Source organism: Oncorhynchus keta, chromosome 21, assembly GCF_023373465.1.
Source record: "Oncorhynchus keta strain PuntledgeMale-10-30-2019 chromosome 21, Oket_V2, whole genome shotgun sequence".
Taxonomy (NCBI): Eukaryota; Metazoa; Chordata; class Actinopteri; order Salmoniformes; family Salmonidae; genus Oncorhynchus; species Oncorhynchus keta.
This window is the reverse complement of record NC_068441.1, coordinates 29534120-29546669: the sequence shown is the minus strand read 5'-3', so window position 1 is coordinate 29546669 and position 12550 is coordinate 29534120. Positions and strand designations below refer to the sequence as shown.

General features: G+C 40.2%; 1 protein-coding gene across 2 annotated transcripts in view; it reads right to left on the bottom strand.

Annotated features, from left to right (window-relative positions):
• Positions 1-3372, bottom strand: part of LOC118400417 (serine/threonine-protein phosphatase 6 regulatory ankyrin repeat subunit C-like) — a 45028-nt gene extending 41656 nt beyond the window's left edge. For both annotated transcript variants that reach the window (XM_035797266.2, XM_035797267.2), the window contains exons 1-3: positions 3177-3372; positions 2054-2137; positions 204-282 (exon numbers count right to left, since the gene is read on the bottom strand). In XM_035797266.2, coding sequence (XP_035653159.1) covers positions 204-282; positions 2054-2137; positions 3177-3203 — 190 coding nt within the window. In that variant the 5' untranslated portion in view covers positions 3204-3372. The remainder of the gene's footprint in view (positions 1-203; positions 283-2053; positions 2138-3176) is intronic.
• Positions 3373-12550: the final 9178 nt, after the last annotated feature.

Genomic DNA, 12550 nt, shown 5'->3' with positions numbered 1-12550 from the left:
TTTGCACACGTATCTGGTTTCATTAGCAGTATATTCATTTAGGATAGGGCTTATCAACCTCTGACTATAGGGAAGGGTTTCAATGCTGGTTGATATTCTAACAGATAATGAGATGAACCTTTATTCCATAATATGATAGGGATAATTGAGTGAATAATGCAAATCACTCTGAAAAGTGTCTGACTCATGCTGGAGAACGTTACCTGAATTAATGAGGAGGTCCATAATGTGAACGTCGCCCAAACACGCAGCAGCATGTAAGGGAGTACGGCGTTCTTGGTCCTGAGGAGGGAGAGCACAGTTAGAGAAAGAGTCAGCAAGAACCCAGATTAAAGCCCACAGTTGGTTTTGATCACATCATTGTATTAAAAACAAACAGCAAGTTGAACGATACACCTCAAAGGCCGAGAATATAAAACGTAATGCCGCTGCTAATAGGTTTGAACTTGAAACCAACTACATAAAATAGCTTTTAATTACAGGATATTGAAAATACAGAAAGAAATAGCCATCCTGCAAAAAACTCAAGTAAAAAGGTATGTCATAGATGATGGCCTGTAGCCCGTCTCCCCAGAATATTCAGTATGAACTTTTTTTCACAGAAAATGATTAATTGAGATTAGGTATGCTGTATATACAAATGTGGCAGGGAGCAAGATCAGATTTTATTTGTTTCATTCTGTAAACCGAAAGGGCTTGAAATCCACCTCAGTAAGTAAAATTGCTCAGGCATCTATAGCCTGTTAATGGACCCTGTCCTCCGTACTGGAATGTGTGTGTGCAGTGTAAACCCACCAGTGAATGACTCATGACAGTGAAAGGAAGGAAGGGAGGCGTGTGGGGAATGAGGGCTCAGGCCCGGTCTCACCCTCGCAGCCCTAGTAAGGAAATTACTGTCTTATTCTCCATACGCATCATTCATTCACTGACTGGAGGAGGAAGCCGTTTGAGGATTTTGGGCCTCCGGGACAAGTATCCCTGTGGGTTTTGGGCGTACAAGTCAAAAATGTTATCTTGCACAGCAATAATTCATGTTTGGATGCATGTAGGAATCAAAACAATGTTAACCATGTGAAAGTGAAGCAAAGGGAGCTCAACTGCATATAACTTTTGCTGTGGTAGAACAGAATGTCTTCTTTGACTTGAAGCAGTGATTGAATAGCCCCAGGGCTTGTGGCTTCAACTAAGTATTGACAGTGATATAATATTTGACCTCTGACAAATATTGACTCCATTGTAAATGCAAAATATTTTAATATACAATAGAAACTGATTTAGGTTGTTGTGACATTTAACAAATTGCAGCTACTGATTTTACATATTGGCACCAAGCCATATTTGAACCAATGCTGATTGAAAGCATGCACTCAGCAATTTGCGACCCCTTCATCTCCACTGTAGAAGTTCCTTTGCACTTTCTACAGACCCCTATTCACATTAGGTGGCCTCACCTTGCCCTGTTTCAGCACCTGTAAAACTAAATGTTAAGACTGGCTGTGTGTGTATTTAGTGTACCTAGAGAATGGTGTCAGGGCTCCTGACAGCCAGCTGGTCTGATTACCAGAGGGGTGGACTGAACGAGTGAGGAATCTAGACTGATCGGCCAATCGATCCCTTAACCGTAAGCTAATATTTTCCTTGTCTTCAAATACATGGGGCATATGCACTTGCGTGCAATGCAACCACACACACACAAAATACAGCTTACACTCAAGATGGTTCTTGAAGAGAACATGCACAGATACTATTGAAATCTGCGACCAAGAATCTGAAGTGTGAAATACTGTGGGTATAAAATTACTGCTCCACATAGCATTATTTATTTACTCTGTGGAGTTAACTATATCTGATTCACAGTTGACAGGAAGGTCAAATCAAATCAACATTTTAGGTCACATGCACAGGAGGTCAAAGCCTGTTGAGGATTGGAGAGGTAATCCCTTGCTGTTTAACTGGCTGGCCCATTAAGAAAGTGTCTAGTATGGGTACCATAGGAGGTGTGGAGAAAATTGATTCACACAGGGTCATGTTAATGTGTAGAGAGCCATCTTACCAGTGCATTGACTTCTTCATTCTTGTGCAACAAAAACTTCACTTCCTCTGCATTTCGGCTAAATATAGCCTGGACCAGCAAAGTCTGAAAGACACATTAAAATATGTTCAGATTGATATAGAATGGACCTGAGTTATCTGGTCCAATTTCTTGCAAACTTCTTTGCATTGTGCTGCTGCATCATGCAAGTTGATATTATAAGAGGTCATTGTCATAGACAAGTGTGGGATCTGGGTATTACGCTATAAAATGTGTGACGCTTCCCTGATAACACGGGGTGGATGAATGACATTAGCTAGCTATCCACTTGACTGGGAATTGTTAAACAGACAGACACTACTTGTCATATGTGGCAACGTTAGCTGCGTGCCCCCAACACAACATACTTCGCTTGGAATTGGAAAACGCCTCACGCACGCAGTAATTCAATCGTAACAACTGATTGCATTTCTGTACCACATGCAACTATAAAAAGTTAGCGGAATACACAATTATGTCCAGTTAGCTCGAGACTTTACCAACACAGTAGTGACAGCCCAGTCCATAACTAACTAATGCGGACTGCAGCGACGACGTATCGACCTAGATAGCTAGTTTCCTATAGCTGTCAGCTAGTTGGCTAAGAATGTGACCGTCATTACTCCTATTTGTTGGTTATTGACGTCTAAACAAGTTGTTCATACTGAACATAAAAATCCCAAATGCTTAGCCAGATAGATAGCTGGCTACTATTCTTAATGTCATCGTCCATACCGATACCAGCTAACTACGTTAGCTATGGGATGATAGCCTGGTTAGGAAAGCTGGTGTGTACATGATATTGCCACATTTAGTAGTTAGGCATTAGCAAGCGAACAAATCAGCGGATATACTTTTAGCAAACAATACAGTCCCACGTTATACTTCATTTTATTGGAGCATGTAAAATGTGATTACACTGTATCGTTAAAATGGACATAAACGAGCTTAGGCCAAGCACCATACGTAGTTAGCGAGACCTAGCAAGCTAACGTTAGCTAGCTATCTATCAAACCCGCCCTCATAAGGAAACAGTGATAAAAAGAAAACAACGGTTTCCAAAAGGAATACCGACCGTAAACTAGCTTTAATTCGCGTTACCTACCTGGTCTATTATGTTAAGTATTCCCATCTCCTAGTCAGTCAGGCCGGAGATCCTTCATTAGGATCGGGTGGAGATGTAGCTAATTGCGATATTTTTGTTTTATTGTGGCAATTGTTCGGGAAGGGTTTGTTCTGCGTCCGTGTGTGCTAGCAGTTGTTTATTGCACTGATAGACAGAAGTGGTGCGTACTTGAACAGCGGCCGTGGGTAAAAGCTCGTGTGTGCAGTTACTACAAGCAGCGACATACAGTGGTAACTTTGAATATTGCACCACAATCTATCCATAAAATATGTAAATGTAATAGTTTTAGTAACGTCGTAACAATATCAGAAACAAAACATCTGTCTGCAATGGATATTATACCCTCTAACGTTATCTGCCTTATTCAAGAAAACTATCTGGACAATTTTTTTGTGTTAGGTAGATATTTCAACTTCTTTTTTGGGGGGTTGAGATAATTCATCTTCTGTAGCAAGATTTACAAAGTGATTAACATATGGCTGAGGGACAGCTATTGGGGAACGGTGGAGGGATCTTGGAGGGTTCGGGTTCACGTTTTTTGGCCTGGTGGGAGATCTGCCAACGTGCCATTGAGCAGGGCATTGACCCAGGATGCTTCTGTGTGTCGCTCTGAAGTGGAGTCTGTTGGATGACTGGTATGATGTAGCTGTTGAGCGGCTTCACTGCAAGTATACTGTATGTTTCGGATATTAAAAAATAAATATATATATATATATATATATACACATATACACACACACAGTGATGAACATAGAAATTGAATGATCATTCTATTTCTACGTGGGTGAATGCGTTTGTGCTGCCATCCTGTTAGAAGGTAACAGATTATTTTATTACAATGGTTAAATTGGATTTTCATTGTGTTCAATGGTGTTATTTGCCCCCTAGTGGCGCTTTCTGGTACTTAGAAAGACAACGCAAACGGGAAGTTCAGAATTTGTTTTGCACGCATAGAAGCAGCTACAAACAACGCTACGGTGCAGGTCTTTCAATGTAGTTATTTCTTGTCACGCTTCAGCCTTGGAAAAATATTTGTTTGTAAGTTCGATTCAAGCATTTAGCTAATGATGATAATCTTGTTATTGATAGAGTTTCTTACATATCAATGTTGGTTGCATTTACTCCACAAATTGCAATGTCTTTTGTGTATGTCGTTAGCTGTATTACTTTGCTCATGCGTCATGCAAACGAATTGTAAAATATACAATACTGTAGTTTTGTTACTGTTTTTAGTGTAATATGCTTTGTTATTCTACATAGATGGTTATACATTATTAGAGTAATGAAAGGAGCATTAGCTATATGGTTTGGCATCATGCCAGATGCATGGTACCTTAGCGCGTGCTTTGTATTTATGCAACTTCAAATGTTTAATGTACAGCTACAGTATGTCGGTGTGAATTGAACACTAAAGTATATTCTTTTCTGTATTTTGCAGTTTCACAACATAAACGTTTCAATATATTAATTCAAGAAAAGTCACGCCTTGGGAGTTTTATTGAAGACTTAGTTGTTAGCTATCTGTCTAGTTTTGCATGGGAACGCAACTCAAGGGCAGAATAGCGTTCATTGACAACAACAAAAAACGAATGAATAAGTTAGATGGTTTGCTTCTTACACAGTTTAAGTGGGAGTGGCCGGACCTAGGACATGTTTCAGTAGAATTTTCTCCAACTCGACAGAAGTGAAGAATGCAGTTTGCCTGTGACTATCAGTGAATCTGACCGGGCAAAATAATAAGGTAAGAAGCTGTTTAATACGTAACCAGCTACAGAGTTATGGCATTTCATTCGATGTAGGCAAGGAGTCGAGCAATGTTAGTTTGCAAGCTGATTATCCTGTTCCTAAAATTACATTAAAAATGTAATTCTGATGGAATTGGGCAGTTAGGTAGCACACGTGCTTTTGTGTGTTGTGAGCAACATTAGCTGAGCAACAATAGTGGAATCGGCGATTCACCTTGACTTTGTTCAGGGAGCTTTACATTTTTATGGGGTTATTTAGCCTAAAAACATGTATGCCTACCTATAAGCTTAACCTAGCAAGAGTGGCCAAAAGGGTGTTTAGCATCCCCAGCTCTGCAAGTGTGGAGAGCATATTCGCCGCTGGCCTGCTCTTCTGACACCAACGCATGAGCTTGAAGCCACAGACTGTCCAAAGTCCTGTTTCTAAAATGTATTAAAAGGCACTTAAGTCATTTTTCGTTAAGTTTGTATTTAATTCTAAGTAAGTCACAGCCTATAATGGAATGGCCCATGCCATAACCCCACCGCCACCATGGGGCACTCAGTTCTCAACGTTGACATCAGCAAACCGCCCCATATACGCTATCTGCCACAGTTGAAGCCAGGATTCATCCGTGAAAAGCACACTTCTCCAGCACGACGCCGAACTGCAAACAGGTCAAGACCCTGGTGCGGATAACGAGTTGAGCTTCCCTGATATGGTTTCTGACAGTTTGTGAATAAATTCTTAGGTTTTACAAAACCCCCAGTTTCATCAGCTGTCCGGGTGGCTGGTCTCAGTCTATCCTGCAGGTGAAGAAGCCTGATGTGGAGGTCCTAGGCTGGTGTTGTTACACGGTCTGCGGTTGTGAGGCCAGTTGGACATGCTACCAGATTCTCGAAAATTATGTTGGAGGTGGTTTATGGTAGAGAAATTAATATGAAATGATCTTGCAAACAGCTCTGGTGGACATTTCTGCAGTCAGCATGCCAATTGCACACTCCATTGAAAATTGAGACATCTGTGGCATTGTGTTGTCACAAAACTGCACATTTTAGTGGCCTTTTATTGTCCCCAGCACAAGGTGCACCTGTGTAATGATCATGCTGTTGAATCAGTTTCTTGATATGACACGTCTGTCAGGTGGATGGATTGTCTTGGCAATGGAGAAATGCTCACTAACAGGGATGTAAACTAATTTGTGCACAAAATTGGAGAGAAATAAGCTTTTTTTGTGCATATGACAATTTTCTGGGATCTTTTATTTCAACTCATGAAACGTGGGACCAACACTTTACATGTTGCATTTATATTTTTGTTCAGTATATTTGGCATTGGTCAAATGGGCAGGTATGTAGGCATGTTCCTCAATCAGTTGTCAAAATGTGGGTTGAGACGAGCATGCATTGGCAGGCAAGCTGGAGAAGGGTGAGCAGGCCTGTGTGTCAGTGTAATATTGATGGCCAACTACAAGCTGAAAAAGTTTGAGTGTTATTTACTATTCCCTCATTATATTTAAGATCATCTCACTCTGGCTAACAGTTGTTGATGTGAATAGGCAACTGAGTGAGAGAGAGTATACCTTTTAATGGTTGTTTGATCAATTGGACTGTAAAGTTCCCAAATATAAGAGGACTCCCGTGGTAGTTACCTATTTGCAGAAATCATTGTGGTGTATTGTGGCTTTTGGCGAATGCTTTCTAATGATCTAAAGTCACGCTGTTGCCACTGCCTGTAAACATAGTCTTGATTAGAGGTCGACCGATTATGATTTTTCAACACCAATACCGATACTGATTAATCAGCCAATTTCTTTACTTTTTTTGTTGTTGTAATAATGATAATTACATCAATACAATCAATTACGCCTCAAATAAATAATGAAACATGTTACATTTGGTTTAAATCATGCAAAAACAAAGTGTTGGAGAAGAAAGCAAAAGTGCAATTTGTGCCATGTAAGAAAGCTAACGTTTAAGTTCCTTGCTCAGAACATGAGAACATATGAAAGCTGGTGGTTCCTTTTAACATGAGCCTTCAATATTCCCAGGTAAGAAGTTTTCGGTTGTAGTTATAAGAATTATAGGACTATTTCTCTCTCTACCATTTGTATTTCGTTAACCTTTGACTATTGGATGTCCTTATAGGCACTTTAGTATTGCCAGTGTAACAGTATAGCTTCCATCCCTCTCCTCACTCCTACCTGGGCTCAAACCAGGAACACATCGACAACAGCCACCCTCGAAGCAGCGTTACCCATGCAGAGCAAGGGGAACAACCCCTCCAAGTCCTCCAAGTGACGTTTGAAACGCTATTAGCGCGCACCCCGCTAATTAGCTAGCCATTTCACATCAGTTACACCAGCCTAATCTCGGGAGTTGATAGGCTTGAAGTCATAAACAGCGCAATGCTCGAAGAATTGCGAAGAGCTGCTGGCAAAATGCAAAAAAGTGCTGTTTGAATGAATGCTTACGAGCCTACTGGTGCCTACCATCGCTCAGTCCGACTGCTCTATCAAATCAGACTTAGTTATAACATAATAACACACAGAAATACGAGCCGTAGGTCATTAATATGGTCGAATCCGTAAACTATATTCTCGAAAACGTATTTTATCTAACGGGTGGCATCCATAAATCTAAATATTCCTGTTACATATCACAACCTTCAATGTTATGTCAAAATTACGTAAAATTCTGGCAAATTAGGCAGTCCAAACTGTTGCATATACACTGACTCTGCGTGCAATGAACGCAAGAGAAGTGACACAATTTAACCTGGTTAATATGGTCTGCTAACCTGGATTTCTTTTAGCTAAATATGCAGGTTTAAAAATATATACTTCTGTGTATTGATTTTAAGAAAGGCATTGATGTTTATGGTTAGGTACACATTGGAGCAGCAGTCCTTTTTCACGAATACGCACCGCATCGATTATATGCAACGCAGGACACGCTAGATAAACTAGTAATATCAACCACGTGTAGTTAACTAGTGATTATGATTGATTGATTGTTTTTTATAAGATAAGTTTAATGCTAGCTAGCAACTTACCTTGGCCAGAAAGTGAATTACTTAATCAATTGATAGTGACATAATTGGATTACTTCCCAGCCCTTAACTGACACAGAGGTAGGCTATTTAAATTGTGCATGGTGGGTATGTACTGACAAATCAATGGATATAGCAGTTTATAGCCTAATTTCTGTCAAACTGGTAGGCCTACCTCTTTCTTAAACAAATAGACTCCAACAAAATTCCCTCTTCTTGTTAGTAGTCTAATTAAAATGGAGACGTTGAAATGAATTATGTCTACTCTAATTTGTCTACTTTCAGCACGAGCTGTCCATTTCCGATTGATTGTGCCGGCTGCTGCTTTCAGTTTCAGCACCACAATGTAAATTTCTCCAATCTGGTTTATTGTGAGGTCATTAACTCTAATAAATACATCATGGGCAACAAAAATATTGTTTTTATTAAAATCAATTATAGTAGTAGCAAGCTATCAAAGTTTACCTCTGGTCCTCATCTTCACACTCTCCTTCTCAAACTAAAAATAGCATAGGCTAGTCTGCGTGCAAGACCAAGACTAATCAAACTTTGACTTTCCTCCTGAACTGCCATCGTAGCCCTACACAGTACAGCCATTGGTTAAGCAGCATACCAGAAAGTATTTGATCAGCAGAGCAGGCCGGGGCTCAGGGTTGGCAGATTCACTGCAGTGTGTAATGCAGCCTAGTTTAATTTATACCATTCCAGCAGCTAGCTTAGAAATATAAAACTTGGCTCTATGCTTCTTCAAGAATGCATTTCGTAGCCTATAGATCATTTGATTGAGACCACACTAAATAGCCTATAGGGCCAACTGATATTGCGTGCCCAGCTAAGATCAGAGATGAGGGGTGGCATTGGGCACACATCGATATATAGCCTAATAAGCAACTCGTTCTAAAACACTGAGAAATGTTGAAATGTAATCAATTACATGATCCCCCTGGTCTATGTTAAAAAAATATATATATTAAAAACTAAACCCTCCCCCTTGACTGAAATATTAAAAGCATGACCCTCTCCCATTTTCCTCCATCCCTAACTGACACAAACAGGGATACAACTTTAATGGAATATTTTTGCTCATTTTATAATAGCTGTGGGTGGCTTTTAAAATATAATCTTGGGGTGGCACTGTGGAGGATAGATCATACTGCCATGGGACTGCACCAGCTGGAAATAAGTATTTGGCCCCTTTCTAATTTTCTCTACTTTTGCAAAAACAATTATACTGAATTATCAGATCTTCAACCAAAACCTTCTTCTAGAACCATCTTCCAAAAGTCTTGATGATCATCCAGGTGCTTCTTGACAAACTTGAGTCAACTTTTTAGACAACGGGTCCCATTATGCCTGGCGAAAACCAAACACTGCATTCCAAAGTAATAACCTCTTCAATCTAAGCCTACTAGAAAGTGTGTGCCCTCAGTCCTGGAGGGAAGCAAAAGTCATTCCGCTACCCAAGAATATTAGAGCCCCCTTTACTGGCTCAAATAGCCAAACAATAAGCCTGTTACCAATCCTTAGAAAACTAATGGATTTTTTTTGTTTTTTCAGTTTTTGATTTGTTAAAAAAGTTTGAAAAATCCAATAAATGTCGTTCCACTTCATGATCGTGTCCCACTTGTTGTTGATTCTTCACAAAAAAATACAGTTTTATATCTTTATGTTTGAAGCCTGAAATGTGGCAAAAGGTTGCAAAGTTCAAGGGGGCCGAATACTTTCGCAAGGCACTGTAATTATAGGACAACACGCATCGACAAGAGAGAACACAACACCACAGAATGTAAGGAGGCAATTACTTTTTCACACAGGAGAATTGGGTGTTGCATAACTTTGTTAAATAAACAAATAAAATAAGTATACAGTGCATTTGGAAAGTGTAAACCCCTTGACTTATTCCACATTGTTTCGTTACAGCCTTATTCTAAAATTATTTGAATTACATTTTTTCCAATCTACACACAATGCCCCATAATGACAAAGCAAAAACAAGTTTTTTAGACATTTTATTTAACCTTTTTATCTAGGAAAGTCAGTTAAGAACGAATCCTTATTTACAATGACTGCCTACCGGTGGGTTAACTGCCTTGTTCAGGGGCAGAGTGACTGATTTTGACCTTGTCAGCTCAGGGATTCGATCCAGCAACCTTTCGGTTACTGGCCCAACACTCTACCCACTAGGCTACCTGCCGCTCAATTTGAATAATTATGCACGCTCAAGTTGTTTTTGTCTTATTTCTTGTTTGTTTCACAATAAAAAATATTTTGCAACTTCAAAGTGGTAGGCATGTTGTGGAAATCAAATGTTACAGACCCCCCAAAAATGTAAAATACTGAATGCGCTGTTTCCCGCTATTCATTGATTTCGGTAGCGCATCCCCATATCTAATTGATCAGCTGTTGTCAAAGCCTAAATGACTATGACATTCTGACATTTAAAGTATACTAGATTTTTGAAATGTCACATGCTATTAAACCAACAAATTCTGCATTCTCCCAACGGCCTATATATGGCCACAGAAAATCTTAAATATAATACAATAATCATGGTAAACATTGTTGATGGCAGAATTTAACTAGGATTGTCAAATAATGAAATATCTTATGGCTTTTTCTCATGGAAGTTTATTTTGTAACATCCAGGGACATGGCAAAAATGCTGAAAAAGTGTTCAAAATATATACAATTCCCTTTAAGATCCAAATTTGTTTTTAAGGTAAAGGACATCTGACCTTATATTTAAATCCTTTTGGAATCCACATGACATTATTTTACACTAAATAAGAAGTGATATTTCCTGGGGACAGAAAAGGCACCGCATAGGAATGACACAGTTAGCACAGCCAGTCATAAAATCTGATTTTAAATCTATCCCTAATTTTAACCACACTGCTAACCCTAATCTTAAATGAAGACAAATGTTTATGAATTTTTAGGAAATAGACAATTTAGACTTTGCAGCTGGCCCATTAGCGGTAATCACTCTGCCGTCAGGGCAAAATTCATGACAAATGTCAACCTGCTTGTTGGACACGGTTGGAGTTTAGTGAATGAATCTCCATCTTGACTGCTCGAATGCTACCGGCACTATTTGCATGTGTAAAGAGCAGTATTTCAGACTGGGACCATCCTTCGCATGTACTGGATTCTTTGGGAATTGTCCCACATTGCCAATTTGATGCAGAGCCTGATATTTCATTTAGCAGACACTCTTATCCAGAGTGACTTGCAGTTAATGCATTCCATCTTAAGTAGCTAGGTGGGACAACCACATATCAGTCATAGTACATTTTTCCTCAAAGTAGCTAGCTTTTTTGGGGACAGGAGGCTATGGGATAATTTAAGATTCTCCCTGAAGAGGTAGGTGTTTCAGAGGTTTTGGTAGATGGGCAGGAACTCTGCTGTCCTTTGCTTCAGGGGGAAGCTAGTTCCACCATTGGAGTGCCAGGACAGAGAAGACCTTGGACTGTGCTGAGCGGGAGCTGCCCTCCAGTAGGTGTGGGAGAGCAAAGAGACCAGAGGTGGCAGAACAGAGTACTCAGGTTGGGGTGTAAGGTTTGAGCAAAGCCTGAAGGTAGGGAGGGGTAGTTCATCTTGCTGTCCTCTAGGCAAGTACCATGGTCTCGTCGTGGATGTGAGATTCAACTGGAAGCCAGGAGTGTGCGGAGGAGCAGGGTGCCAAGGGAGAATATGGGAAGGTTGAACACCAGGCGGGCTGCAGTGTTCTGGATAAATACCAAAGCAAATTCCACATTTACACTGAACAAAAATATAAATGCAACAAGTGTATGTCCCATGTTTCATGAGCTGAAATAAAAGATCACATGTTCCAATTTGTTTACGTCCCTGTTAGTGAACATTTCTCCTTTGCCAAGATAATCCATTCACCTGACAGGTGTGGCATATCAAGAAGCTGATAAAACATTTATTACACAGGTGCACTTTTCTGGGGAAAATAAAGTCACTGAAAATCACAACACATTGCCACAGATTTGAGGGATCATGCAATTGGCATGCTGACTTCAGGAATGTCCACCAGCGCTGTTGCCAGATATTTTAATATTCATTTCTCTACCAGAAACCGCCTCCAACATAATTTTAGAGAATTTGGCAGTACGTCCAACCTGCCTCATAACCGCAGACCACATCAGCCCAGGACTACCACATCCGGCTTCTTCACCTGTGGAATCGTTTGAGACCAGCCAGCTGATGAAACTGTGGGTTTGCACAACCAAATAATTTCTGCATAAACTGTCAGAAACCATATCAGGGAAGCTCATTTACCTGCTCGTCGTCCTCACCAAGGGTCTTGATCTGACTGCAGTTCGGAGTTGTAACCGACTTAATGGGCAAATGCTCAATTTATATGCAACTGGCATGCTGGCGAAGTGTGCTTTTTACGGATGAATCCCGGTTTCAACTGTACCGGGCAGACTGCATGTCGTGTGGGTGAGCAGTTTGCTGATGTCAACATTGTAAACAGAGTGCCCCATGATGGCGGTTGGGTTATGGTACGGGCAGACAGGCATAATCTACAGACAAACACAATTGCATTTTATCAATGGCAATTTGAA